This window comes from Penicillium crustosum (assembly GCF_028827405.1).
Source record: "Penicillium crustosum strain IBT 35664 chromosome Unknown utg000005l_segment0_segment0, whole genome shotgun sequence".
Lineage (NCBI taxonomy): Eukaryota > Fungi > Ascomycota > Eurotiomycetes > Eurotiales > Aspergillaceae > Penicillium > Penicillium crustosum.
Window position 1 is genome coordinate 2,298,095 of NW_026623126.1, and position 14,324 is coordinate 2,312,418.

Consider the following 14,324-nt stretch of genomic DNA (forward strand, 5'->3'; position numbering starts at 1 on the left):
AGGAAAGGAAACAGAAAAAGAGCAATTGATATGGGATCGCGCGCGTGGGGAAAAATGACGTCGGCCTGATTCACAACGACATCAAAACACCAGATAAAAGGACAAACAAAGTACAAAGAAAAAGTCCAAGGCACGTATGGCAAGTTCTATTTGTTTTAGCAATTCAGAGTCCCAAACTCCCGTTGGTCTTGAAGTAGCACAGTAACTTCAAGCTTGAAGCTGTAAAACCAACTCTCACCGCCTGCAACCTCCCTACAACTGGCGTGGCATCAACAAACCAACTTGCGACAACCAATGGCGCCCAGAATGGCTGCAACCGCCAATGGGCATGATGCCATATCCCAAAGCCCTCCAGGCATCAATACCTCACCCACAGGGACATCCCCTCCGCCACAACCCGACATATTCAACGCCAGCTCCGTCGCCGAGATCAAAGCCACGTTGTCCCACCTACACACCCAAGAAGCGTCTGTAACCGCCCGCCTCGATGCCCTGGTAACATCCCAGAAAGACCTCTCCCGTGAGCTAGGCAGGCTGGACCTGATGCGCGCCAACATCGGAACCCACGCCAGCACAACCCGCTCCATCAGCCATGGAATGCTCTCCGAAGCCGCCGGCACCGCCGACCGGATCTCCAGTGCGGTCCGCCGGCTAGATCTCGAGCAGGCGCGGGTGAAAGCCACGCTTGAGGTTGTTGAGCAGGTTGCCGAGCTCAAGGCGTGTGCGCTGGGCGTGGCAGGGTCGATGGGCGCACCCCAGGACTGGGAGAACGCCGCCAGCTACCTGCACCGTGCAGCTCAGATCCCGGCTTCGGTAGTCAATGGCGCATTTGCTGCGGAAATGGTGCCTACAGCCGAAGTGCCAGACCCACCAAGTGTGACGCTTGATAACGCGGCGGAGTCGCTGTGCGGGCTGTTCCTGCGTGAGTTTGAGAAGGCGGTTAAGGAGAATGATGGGGCCAAGATTACGCGGTTCTTCAAGCTTTTCCCGCTTATTGGTCGCTCTGAGGTTGGACTCGATGTTTATGGTCGTTATGTGTGCCAGGGAGTTGCGGCTAAGGCTCGGGCTAACCTTAACGGGGCTACCGGGGGTGCTCAGACTAAGGATGGGTTCTTCTATGCCAATGCGCTTACCAAGCTGTTTGAGCATATCGCGCAGATTATTGATGGCCATGGCGGACTCGTTGAGCACCACTATGGTCCCCGTAAGATGGGGCGAGTGATCGAACGGCTCCAGGTCGAGGCTGATGTACAGGGTGGTATCATTCTTGATACCTGGAGCGATGAACGACACGTGGATCGCAAATTGATGGATATCAAATCCTATGCTTTCACTTTCTTGGTGCAGAGCTTCCTGCCCGCGCAGCGACCAGGCCCAGCTCGTTCACAATCCCCTGCCATGGGGGCGAGCACTGCTGCCGACGAGGAGGGAGTAGATATGAAAGAGATCGATGGTGTCTTGAATGAAATGGCTATCATGCTGGGTCGGTGGTCACTGTACTGTCGATTCCTGGCTGATACATGTAATGTGAGTTGTAACCTCTGCCCCTGCAATACCAATACTAACAATTTCTCTAGTCTTCTGGTGAGAATGAAGCAGACGACGATAAGCGGTTCGAGCTTCCCAGCTTCTTGCGAGAGTCACCTCTCGCCCAAAAGATCAATGACCGCCTAGTGTCCCCCTTCAACGCAATGACAACCTTCTTCTTCCGCCGTTCCGTTGAAAAGGCTTTCCAGCTAGACGAGTCCCCGTCAGGTCTCACGCTGAACCCCCAGCGTCCACTGAAAGCCGACCCACCACACATCACCTCAGCCATCGACGACATAATGTACATCGTCAACAAAGTCATCCAGCAGTCACTCGCTACTTCCCAAGAAGCAGTTGTGACAAACGTAGTGCCGACACTCTCACGAGTCCTAGGCTCCGATTTCATCGGCATGACCCAGCGCAAGATGCGCGACGAGTGTTACCCACGCTCAATACAAGGTGGACCTCCCGCCGAACAAACCACAATCTCCTTCCTAGTCCAAATCAACAACCTGGACCTAGGAGTCGACTACATCCGACGGATCGTGCAAAACAACACGGGTTCAAAACCCGACACCACAACCACAGAAGCAACCTCCCACCTCCTCACGATCTTCGCCAGCCCAAGCACCGCTAAAAAAGTGCACCAAACCCTCCAAACCCTCTCAACAACCTTCGAAAGCAAAGTAACCGACCTCCTAACGGACGGAATCCAAGTAATCTTCAACAACACCATAAAACCCCGCCTCCGCCCAATCCTAGCAGACGCATTCCGAGACATCGAATACACGCCAAACCCCAACACCCTCGAACCCGACAGTCCAAACTCATCCTTCGACAACAAAGAACTCGTCAAGCCACGCTTCACATCCTTATGGAACGACCTGTTAACACCATTCGCGCGCATCCTGACACCATCCGCCTTCGACCGCGTCCTCGGCGTGACGATCGCGTATCTAGCCCGTCTCCTGGAGAAGAGACTTTGGTCTTACGGGTCTCGGATTAATGCGCTGGGCGCGGCGCGACTTGAGAGGGATGTTGCCGGGCTTGTTGGCGCTGCTGTTGATGTTGGGTATGTTGCTGGTGCGCCGGGAAGATATAAATATCGTGAATGCTTTGCGCGGTGTGTGCAGATGACGCTTGTTATGGGGATGGATGAGGATGAGTGGGATGAGGTTCGGAGGGGTGGGGTTGCGGCCGAGGTGGTTGAGAAGCTTGGGAGGGAGGATTTGATTAGGGTTAGGGGGATGGTTAGAAGGTAGAAGGTTGGAGAGAAGCGAAGTCTTTTTTGTTTCAGGGTTGTTTTGATGGGGGGGATTCTGTAAAGATTGATGTTTTGTTCATTTAACTGGTTTTCTTTGTTTCGATTCTGATTTCATGTTTCTGTTGTTTGGGCTTTGGGATTTTATATTATAGTTATCGAGTTCTAGACTGTATGTAAGACTCGCAATGGACATGTTATTTTCCATATTTAACTACATATCCACATATCTTACATCCATCTACATAGAGAATGAGCTTTAAAAAAAAATAGTCTTAGATAATAGATAAATTTGTAAATCAGGCTGTCTCGCTCTATACTGCAGACGCAAAACCAGAAAACATAGACAAAATAGCAAGGTATTTCCCTCGCAATTCAATGAAGCACGAAGCAGTTTGTGTACACGTACAAAACCCAGTTTAATATCCCCGGACCATTACCAGGCCATAAAAAAGAAACAAAGAACCATGGAGCGCCAGGCCAAATTAGACCATAATTCAAGTTGCTTTTCCCGAGGGAGGTGTAGTTTGGTTTGAAGTTGAGGTATGTTTGGTAGCGCGGGAGTTGATGGGGAGGGTGAATAGGAGTGTGAGATGTTGGATGATATGTGAAGTCGGTAGTATAGAGTTGGTTGTGGAGGTGATCGAGGAAAGTCGAAGAGTGGGTTTGGAGGTATAGCAAAAGCCCCAGGCTTTTTATTGCAAAAAAGGAAGCACGCTCAAGGGATATCGAGATAAAGAAGCGAAAAAGCGAAGAAAGTCAAAGCTTGCTGGACGGAATGGCGTATGCAAAATTTATGCCATGCAAAATAGGAGGGAAAATGAGTTTGGGGGAAAAGGGCAAGAAGCAGGAGAATGTAATAGAGCTGATTAGTTCTCCGTCTTCTCTTGGACCGGTCTTAGCACAACAGGCTCAGCACTCTGTGCCTCGGCAGGATGCTGCTCAGCAGCCTGGCGAGGAGCAGGAGCGATCTTGATTTCGTGCAGACCGATGTCACCTTCACTGCCGCCACGGCTGCTCTGGCTGATCTCGCCATTGGGCGAGTGGCCCTCGAGCATCACCTCGCGCGGGGAGCTACCGAGCATCATCTCGCTGTGTTCGCCGATGCCGTAGCGCTGCGCGGCGGGGACCTGGTGGCCGTCTGCGAGCTGGTCGTGGTTCTGCGGGGTCCAGGCGAGGTAATCACGGCGGACCTCGACGTAGTCGTAGGCGAACTCGCCAAGCTGGTCGTCGTCCATACCGAGGAGCTCTGCTTCCTCAGAGGCGCGCAGGTTCAGGCCGGGGATGGCGTTGATTCCGTAGGCGATAATGGCGGACATGACGAAGGAGTAGGAGGCGGTAGCGACGATGTAGGCGATTTGAATGTACAGCTGCTTGTAGTTGTGGATAACCCAGCCACCGACACCGGTGCCGGTGTTGACACCGTCCAGACCAACAATAGCGTCATCACCGAAAAAGGCGTTGAAGAGCAGACCGACAATTCCAGCGATTCCGTGCTCTGCCAACACATCCATAGAGTCGTCGATTCGGATCCAGTACTTGATCTTAGTGGAGTAATTGCAAACGATACCAGTCACAATTCCGAGAACGACACTGGCCCAGGGAGAAATAAATCCAGAGGCGGGTGTTGCAGCTACCAGTCCTGAGATAGTACCGGAACACCAGCCGACCATCGACCACTTGCGAGCCAGACGCCAATCGAGGAGAACCCAAGTGATGGCTGCAAAGGCGCCAGTCAGGTTGGTGTTCCAGGAGGCCATGGTTGCGCGCAGGTTAGCTCCGAACGAGGAACCACCGTTGAAACCCAGCCAACCGAACCAGAGGAAGACTGTGCCGAGAAGGATGAGAGAGACGTTGTGTGGGCGGAAGTTGAGCATCATGCGTTCCTGTCGGCGACCGAGGACCATCGAGTAGGCCAGAGCTGTGAAACCGGAACCGATTTCGACGGGACCACCACCGGCATAATCCAGCACGCCGTACTTGAATGCCCAACCGTTGACGTTCCAGACCCAACAGGCTAGCGGACAGTAAACGATAGTAGCCCAAATGAAGACGAAAACCATGGCAGGGAGAAGCCGACCGCGTTCAGCGACAGCTCCCATAACGATAGCTGCAGTAACACCACAGAATTGCATCTAGAGATTAACAATTAGCACCCTGAGGACCAAGAAAAAAGAAAAACCAGATCAATGATTTCCCAATGTTCAATCGTACCTGATAGAATGCATAGAGCAAGTTAGGAATTAAAGGAGAACCGGGACTGGGATCAGCCAATGTGTTCATTAAACCGAAGTTGCGCAGGTTGCCGATATAACCATTGGTCGCGGTTGGGGAGAAAGCCAGTGAATAACCCCAGAAATACCATTGGAAGGTCACGACCGAGAAAGAAGCCATACAAGCCCAGATCATACTAAGGGCAGACTTTCGACGCGCCAATCCCGAGTAGAGAAAGCCGAGACCGGGGATCATGATCATGACCATGGCCGAGGCCACGATGATATAGGCCTGGTCACCCGATTGAAACCATTTGTTCACATTTTCGGTGCCTATAAACGAGGGAATCCATGTTAGACCATTATTCCCTTAATAAGATAGGATAGACGCATACGGGAATCGCCGCCCAAGTCTGCGTTGGTCGAAAGGTCGTAGTTGGCAGGAGCTCCAATCCAGTTGTAGGAGGCATAGTCCGGGGCGTACGGGGCTTTCCCGCTAAACGCCATTGTTAAAGGAGCTCGAAGATTTCAAGGATCGCAAGATTGGGGGGATATAACGAAGGTTGTCGAATGTCGTGTGGAGAGGGAAAAGAGAAAATAAAATAAGGATGTTCCAGAAGTTAAGGAAAAGAGAAGAATTCGCCACGAATATAAAAATAAGGAAACCCGAACTCTTCTGAACCAAAAATCCAAAGATAAGTCGAGATCGACACTGGTGGGTCAAATCAAATGGTAAGCAGAAAAAGCAATTCAGCACTTTCAACACAGATATTCTCTTCTTTCACTAGTCAAAAACCACTGCCTAGCACTGAAAAAGTTAAAAAGGAGATGAAACAATTTCCCCGTAATAAAAATATTTGGTAGGAAGGCGCGGCTGGGGGGAGAAAATCGGATTGGAAAAAAAAAAAAGGAAAAAAGTGGTTAAAGTGGTCTTGGGTCAGAGATTGTGACAATAGCAATGGGATAATCCCGATAATACTATATCACTCTCTCACTCTCTCTCTGTCTCTGGTTCTCTCCGTGTTTTCAAGTCTTGGATATAATATAAACTTTGCATTTGATTTCTGTATACATCAATTAACATAATAACACAATTGCTATGACCCTCGTCATCCCGGCGTAGATGGCCGCAAGATAGGGTGGCAAGGGATGATAAGTATGGGGTTTCCCCTGCCAATAGTTCAAGTCTTGGCCTTTTGAGGGATATACTTGCTCTCACAATGGGGAGATTACATGTAGATTATGATCCCATGTACCGTAGTCCAGGTGACTCAACTCCGGGGAATAGTTCCTGGGGTTTCGGGGGAAGTAGATTCCACAGCCTCCGCGGACATGGATCTACTGCTTATATATTTATATATTCTTCAGAAATGAACTCCTTTCATCTAAATAAGAATAGATAGCTTATCATAAGTATCCTGCAGTGAACCCCTCTCTTTTTTGCCTAGGGCATACGGAGTATACCTATGTTGTAGGGGGGATAGAGTCGGAGTTCCATATTGTAGAGATATCGGAAGAGAAACAAGGGAGCTTATCTTGTCTTTCGGATATCAGAGCTTCAAATTCCATAAAATTCCTATCCGCCACCAGCAATTGGACGAGTGTCGCTGTATTCTGATGCATCTGATTGGCTACAGATAAAGTCCAACTTGCCACTTGCACTAAGTGGGTCCAGACCGTAAGCTAAGCCTTTCCCTTTTTGTATTAGCGTATCGAAGTGGGAATGCGTCCAACGATTGGCGACAGATAAGGTCTCCCGTTTCGCCTCTTGGTTTCTCTTGGCTTTCCGTTTTCTCCCGAACGGGTCCGGCAAGGCATCTTCCTACTTTAATTTTTTCTTCGCCGTGTTCGGCTCCTCACCACCGATGCCGGAGTTTAAACCCTATCTCCAGAATACTCAATGTATTCGATGTAAACTGGGATGTGCGATTCAAATATTCAAATTCTATGCAGAGGAAGAAGGGGGAACATTGTCATATTTACGTGTTTCTGTTGATCTTCTATCTGGATGTTCGAAGAAATTACCTTATTTCCCTTATCAGTGACTTTCTGCAGTGTCAGCTAGGTGATCCACTCCCAGGGTCTTCAGCCTCCATCGGGGCCGAGACACTTCTCCATACATTTCGCACTTGGGGTATTTATAGCGAGGCTAGCTTGGAAAATTTTCATGTCTTTGGTATGGAGTAGACTCTCTACGGAGTATGCTGTATAGCTTGATTATATACAGACTTCGAAGTATATGTACATTCTCGCTTCTGGGAATTGCTTAGAATCCAAAATATGTAAAGCACGCGAGTATATATATATTGCTTCAAAGACACTACAATCCTCACAAATCCCAATTATACCCTCAACACCAAAGCAAAAATCAAAACCCAGGACATCACCACTACTACAATAATACTAAATAACGTATACTAAACCTGGATTAACGACTATATGACCAGTCCGCCGTGTATGCGGCCTTCTCATGTCTTTTCTGTAGTCCTCATAGATGTCTTTTTTTTTTTAGATATCTTCTCGCCTTTCTAATACTTACCTCTTCTCCTCCACCTCTCAAGGCTTCAATTGAATCCCTTCCCAGCTAGACAGCAATAGGTTTAAATCGTGCGACTTTCGATACCTACCCTACACAGGTAGATAACCTAGGATGAATGCACCAATGAGATGCATAAAAACCGTCAAAAGTGGGTCCACATTTTGCCTCGCTTACAGCGCACATTTTGACCGAAAGACCATAACAGCATGGCCGGCTGGCCCAATGGCAAGGCGCTTGACTACGAATCAAGAGATTGCAGGTTCGATCCCTGCGTCGGTCACTACTTTTTTCTTCCCAGGAGATAATATCACCAAAGAATATTTGTTTTTACTCCACGGGCAAGGGAACCACACCTAGGTGGTTCAATTCTTCTTCGATCACAGTTCAATAACCACATAAAAGGCCATCTTGTCATATTAACCCTAAGTGGCTTCAAGTCCAGATCATGATAATGTATCGAATGGTTGTCTTGTCCCCGGGTTCAAGTGAAGAACCAGAGAGGCCGAGGTCTACTGAAGTAAGGATTATCTTCCGTTGTTTTATCCTACGAAAACCAAATCTTTTTTTTTCTGGCTAGCTCGAGCTCGGAATATTTTCTTTCATATACCCCAACTAACCAAGTTTCCTTAAGGCAAACATGGTAATGAAAGAAATCCCTATTTTAATGCTACTGCGGGCATGTGTTTCTTTGTATAGCCACTCGGCCCCCCGACAGGACGAATGATCAAGGAAGGTATCCCCCAAGACTTAGAGGTAAATTGCAATTGGCATCAGCCGCACGATGACAAAAAGGGAGTATTTTCCCGCTAAACAGACATTCTCAAAAGGAGACATTGATGAAATGGTGCAAAAGCCTTTGATTGCCAAAACATTGCGGCCCTTGAAAGTCACTCGAAATAAATCCCCCGCGTTTCTTTATACTTCCCTAGCTTATGGTCTCTGCCTTATAATTGCAAAAAAAATAAAAGAAAAAGTCAGCCGGAAACTTGAAACCGAATTGGGATTGGCAAAATTACCAAAGCTTCCACGAAGGCACCCATGAATTCTTTTTCATTGGCAAAAAAATCGGGGGCGTTCTGAGTGCTTCAGGCCAAATATTCGAGCAAGTTCGTAGTCGATCCAGAGTCCCCGATCCGAATCACCCTGAATCAACATGTTTCGGGGATAATGATCAAGGTGTACAATCCCAGCCTCGTGGATTTCAATTAGGAGCTGATGGAGCTTGCGAGCTCTTTCCTCTGTGTAGTTATAGATATCAAACATGTTCACATCAGGAATATATTCCATCAGGACACCACCATTTGGGCGAGACTGGGGATCAAGACTCCGAGGAAAAGTTGCATCATAGAATTTCTTGAGGTGAGGTTGCCAGCCCTTCGCCTCGGGGTCGATATTCTCAACCACCCCATAAAAGCCAGGCACAGATCCTCGTTCACAAAAGCCTCGAGCCTTCAATCGACTATATGCGCCGCTCTCATTTTTGAAAAGATCGATAGAACGGAATGGTGGGTGGATCTTCTCCCATTTATAAGGAGGGAACTACCAGGTCTGTTAGCTATCGCAGGCGTGCTGTGTGACTTCCTCGCTTACCACTTTGAGCACGCAGTCTTTGTCTTGCCAGCGGGCTCGGCACAGAAAGGCCCTATCTATGTGTTTGATGATCTCAACGAGTTCCACGTCAGCAATGTTAATATTGGGTGCATCATAATCCATAATCCGAAGATATATTGTTCTCAAGGCAAGAGGTCTTGAAGCCAAGTGGGATAGCGAAAGAGAGACCGGAAGGGATATATAGTGATGGATGTCTTTCAAGGAGGCGGCGGCAGGACATAGTAGAATGGGGCATCTTTTCCTACGTCCATCTCGTATAAGATCCGGAGCTCAGTTGCGTTTGGCTTATGGTATCTGGGAACGATGGCTGCGAATGACAATCTATACCACGCCCCCTAGTGATATTGCGGCCTCGGCCAGTGTTGCAATTCTCTGAAAGAGTGCATGAGAAGATGTGATTGTACCTCATCTGTATGGTTTAAGAAGGTGGGACTGGGAATAATTGTTGAGTAGTGTGTCTATATAGTAGGAAGACTATCGAGAAATCAAGGGAATGGATTGATTTTCTTCATTAACACGTGTCTATCTGAAGTCCTAGAATCTCCTGGACAAGACTACCCAGAGGTTTTATAACTAGAATTCCAGTTAGTGGGGGATAAGTAACACTAACGTTATGATTTATGCAAGAGATTTCTCTATATATAACCTTTGACTTTGATGTCTAAAATACCACCAAAACAAACCACCAAGAGATAAGCAGCCGACTACATGGGAAAACACGACATATATGCCGACAACCGACAATTCTATTATGTATATGGGGGATATCAATCCAAATATGATAAACTACACACGCCTATGCCATAGACACCTCTAAAATCGTAACAGGCAATCCAAACCGTACACTCGTTGTATCGGTATATCAGACATTGACGCTATAACCGGAACCTACACCACGCCGGCGACGGATCGCATGCAGATACTTACGGCCTTCATCCACCCAGAACACCGAACTGGCAATGAAGACCAGCTTGACTAAGGACCCGAAGCTGAGAGCCTCGGTCTGGAAGATGCGCTGCAGGAAGGGCAGGTAGATCACGCAGGCCTGGCCGGCCAAGGATCCAAGAACAGCGTAATTGAACATTTTGTTTCCGAACAGAGGCATTTCACCGCGCAGGACGGACTTACCCTCGCTGCGGCAGCTCAATGCGTTGAACATGTCGAAGAGAACGAAGCAGGTGAATGTCATGGTGGTGTCATGCGCGGTGACGACGCGGGAGCGCTTCTCGACTGGGCTGCCGTCGGTGATATCGCCCATCTCGTGGATGTAGATTGACAATGTACCGATCATGATGACCATGGCTGAAGTGAGGACGCGCTGGATCAGGGGTTTTGTCAGAACACGGGCTGTCTTGGGTCGTGGTGGGCGGTTCATGATGGTAGGGTCGACGGGCTCGACACCTAGGGACTGGGCGGGCGGGCCATCCATGAGAATATCTGTAATAATTATTAGAGAAATACAGGGGATGGAATCAGATACAAGAGTACTCACTGATCCACAAGATCTGCATAGCATTCAGCGGATTCTTGAAGCCAAGAGTGGTGCTCAACAGTACAAGACTGAGTGCAGCCACGCTGGTACTAAGCTGGAACGTAATGAAGTTCTGGATGTTATAGAAGATGCCCTTGCCCTGTTCAATTGCCCGCAAGATAGTCGAGAAATCGTCGTCCGTCAGAATCATGTCTGCTGCCTCCTTGGCAACGTCGGTGCCAAGCTTGCCCATGGAAATACCTATGTCGGCTTTCTTCAGAGCGGGTGCATCGTTGACACCATCGCCGGTCATGGCAACCACATCTCCGCGAGCTTGAAGTGCTGTCACAATTTTCATCTTGTGGTCTGGGCTCGTACGGGCAAAGATTGAAACCGTTGAAATCGCCTGGGAAAGTTCGGCAGCAGTCATGCGGTCGAGTTCATCACCCCCGATGACCGAACGTGAATGTGGGGAATCACTGACTGGCATCCCAAGCTTCTTCGCTATAGCCACAGCTGTTGTCTCGGCGTCGCCAGTAATCATGATGATTCTGACACCACCAGTCATCAAGCGTCGAATGGATTTGTGAACATCTTTACGCGGTGGGTCATTCATACCCACAAGTCCAGCGAAGACCAAGCCGTTGTATCGCTCGTCATCATCACCATGAACGATTTTCGGGGATGACCGACTGCCAAAGCCTCTGCCACCTCTAGAAGTGTCACGAACAACACCACTGGCAAAAGCGAGGACCCTAAGACCCTCTGATGCCATATTCTCTGCCGCTTCCCGGATGATTTTGCGACGGGGTTCGTCTAGAATTACTTCCCGACCATCCTTGGTGAGATAGGTATCTGATCGCGCCAGGACCTGTTCGAGAGCACCCTTGATATAAGCAACATGGGGGCCTCCATTTGTACCACCAGAATCGCCGATAACAACACCCATCCATTTCCGCTCTGAGCTGAACGGGGTCTCGTGGACACGAGCGCTGATACGATCGCGAACATCATCTTCTCCCAGAGTATCCATTAGATCCAAGATTGCCACATCGGTAGGCTGACCCACCCACCGACTCTTGGCAGCAGCCGAATCACTGTTGATGGTCGAAGAAAGTACTGCGGCAGAAGATGCGCTGGCGGGCGAGTTTGCGTGCATCCGTGACAAACGAGAGTTGTTTGCAATATTACCAACGCGGAGGATTGTCTGCGCTGCCGGACCAGAAGGAATCACCGAAGTCGTTTCTCTTTGCACCTCGAATGGCTCTGGACAGTCGAAATGCCACATTTTGGTAACTGTCATGTGGTTGAGAGTGAGAGTTCCAGTCTTGTCCGAGCAGACGACATTGACAGAGCCAAGGGTTTCAACGCTGGGGAGTCTCCGCATGATCGCCCCCCTCTTAGCCATGCGCAGGACGCCGAGAGCGAGTGTGACAGTGACAATGATAGGCAAGCCTTCCGGGATCGCTGCGACGGCTAGAGACACGCCGATTGTGAACATTTCGAGAATCTTACGACCTTGGATAAGACCGATGACTACGATCAATCCAATAACACCGAAAGAGATATAACTCAGCTCCTGGCCCAAGCGATCCATAGATAGTTGCAGGGGTGTTCGAGGGCTCTCGATTTCTTGTAGCGAGGCCGATATACTACCAAACTCCGTCTTGGCGCCGGTCGAGATGACGATGCCCTGACCGTAGCCTGAGCGGACTAGTGTACCCATGAAGGCAACATTGTGCTGCTCGTTCAACCGAATATCAGCGCCAACAGCGCCGGTAGCCGGTGCATCATAGAACGGAGATCGAGGGGGTTCTATTCCTTTTGGCGCTGGAGTGGCCCTACCAGATGCGGTGCGCAAAGCTTCCGCATACTTCGCTACAGGCTCGTTCTCTCCGGTCAAGTTCGACTCATCAATGCTGAGATCTGTTGCAGCGGTGATTCGAATATCGGCGGGAATACGATCTCCGGTAGTGAAAAGAACCAAATCTCCGGGCACAAGTTCGTTCGCGGGGACAGTTGAAGAAGCCTTGACCGCAGCAGACGCTGAGCCTGGGCTTTTGCTCCGAATTTCATCCATTTCCATAGATGAACCCATGGGCGACGTACCGCCATTCTCAGTTGCCGTGGAGGAAGCTGTTGGAAGATCTCGGATCAAATGGGCATAATGGGGCACAAGTCGGCTTAATGCTTCCAACGACTTCTCCGACCGATACTCTTGAACAAAGCCAACTGTCACAACAATTGTTACCGCAAGAGTAATGCTGATGGCATCGTCGTAGTTGCCCATCACAAAAGAGATTCCAGCAGAGCCGAGGAGGAGGAGAATCAGCGTCTCCTTGAATTGTTTAAGGAACCGCAGCCAGAGGGGTTCTGGCTCATCGTGGGGAAGCTCGTTCGGTCCATCTCTAGCCAAGCGTATCTCTGCCTCAGCGGGTGTCAGGCCGTGTAAAAGGGAGGTCCGCAGTCGCTCGGCAGTTTCATGAGGCTCGAGCCACGAATACGTTGAGGTCGATGCCTAGAAAACAAGACCATGTGTTAGAAACTCCATTGTCTAGGGGTGTCGAGAGGTGGAGCAAGGATATAGCACACGTAGTACATCAATCAAGCAAGTATACTTACCGACGATGGAGCATTTGGCGGTCCGGTCATGTGTGTTGTGGAGGGAGGCCGAAGAAAGTCGGCGTTTGATGCATTATGCAAAGGCAATGAAGGTGTTGCGGACCTTGACATTGCTCATGCTTTGGGGGATGAATTGTGAAAGACAAGAAAATAAGACTTTAGATATCCCGAGAAGTAATTTTCATCCCGTCTCGATAAGAATTGACTATGCTTCGACAATTCACGTTAGTTGCGATCTGGCAGCAGCTTCACACGGGGGGGCGGTTAGACTAACGGCTAGATTTGCGGAGTTGGCGCAAGTCGGCCGACAACAAACAAGGGACGGATAGATGACTTGAGACCAAAAATCCAACTCGAGAGAGCCTTTTGCTATAATCCAAACCGCAAAATAAGTCCATTCAGAGTATCGAATCCACTTGGAAGAGGCTAAGTCCCATGATGATGCTTTACCCGTTGCGGCCTAGCTATTTCGGGTATGGAGTTTATCCGGATACTACATTTAGATTAGCGCAAGATATCACGTGTAGGGCAGAGTATTAGGATGTACTCTATAAGAGCGATGATTTATATAAGAGTTTTTTATGGTTTTCTGAGAAATATTTCTGGAAATTTTATTCATGATTGTTTTTTTTTCTCTATATGCATCCTGGATCACATAGTTTATTCACCAATAAAACTCATTGTTGTGGTACTTCGTCCTTCGTACTGCTCTGGTATTCCTTTGTGTACACTACACGTGACTCGACATTCCCAGCCCCCTCAATTACATCAGCAAAAATCCCGCCCAGGCCACAGCTGCCGCCTGATATTCCCACCGACGCGCATCTTCCGTTCCTCCTTGGTTTCTCAGCCAACTCCAAGATATCCCTCGCGCGCACATACCCTTCCCATCTTCATCGTCTTCGATGTCTTGAATTCACGCGATCGAGTGATAAACTTTTTATCCTTTTAGCTACACATCTATCTTTTCATACGATTACCGAGTGCGATTCTTCGCACAAGTCATTGTTTTCCCGGCTTCAGCGCGTCGCCCATCTGCACCTCACCCCCGCGCCGGGCGGGTCCTTTCCCCTACTGGAT

At 49.1% G+C, this 14,324-nt stretch overlaps 4 protein-coding genes across 4 annotated transcripts; 1 reads left to right on the top strand and 3 right to left on the bottom strand.

Annotated features, from left to right (window-relative positions):
• Positions 1-294: 294 nt before the first annotated feature.
• N7487_011568 (Golgi transport complex subunit COG4) lies at positions 295-2,789 on the top strand (the record flags this gene model as incomplete). Its single annotated transcript, XM_056879298.1, has 2 exons — positions 295-1,527; positions 1,578-2,789. The coding sequence occupies 2 exons, from the start codon at positions 295-297 to the stop codon at positions 2,787-2,789; spliced, it is 2,445 nt and encodes an 814-aa protein (XP_056724617.1).
• An 868-nt stretch (positions 2,790-3,657) lies between these two features.
• Positions 3,658-5,508, bottom strand: N7487_011569 (ammonium transporter; the record flags this gene model as incomplete). Its single annotated transcript, XM_056879299.1, has 3 exons — positions 3,658-4,923; positions 5,003-5,334; positions 5,397-5,508. The coding sequence occupies 3 exons, from the start codon at positions 5,506-5,508 to the stop codon at positions 3,658-3,660; spliced, it is 1,710 nt and encodes a 569-aa protein (XP_056724618.1).
• A 3,082-nt stretch (positions 5,509-8,590) lies between these two features.
• On the bottom strand, positions 8,591-9,253 carry N7487_011570 (uncharacterized protein; the record flags this gene model as incomplete). The annotated part of the gene is made up of 2 exons (XM_056879300.1): positions 8,591-9,079; positions 9,131-9,253. 2 exons carry the CDS (start codon positions 9,251-9,253, stop codon positions 8,591-8,593), a joined length of 612 nt encoding a protein of 203 aa, XP_056724619.1.
• Positions 9,254-10,013: 760 nt separating this feature from the next.
• On the bottom strand, positions 10,014-13,274 carry pmr1 (Ca(2+)/Mn(2+)-transporting P-type ATPase PMR1; the record flags this gene model as incomplete). Its single annotated transcript, XM_056879301.1, has 3 exons — positions 10,014-10,588; positions 10,644-13,140; positions 13,245-13,274. 3 exons carry the CDS (start codon positions 13,272-13,274, stop codon positions 10,014-10,016), a joined length of 3,102 nt encoding a protein of 1,033 aa, XP_056724620.1.
• Positions 13,275-14,324: the final 1,050 nt, after the last annotated feature.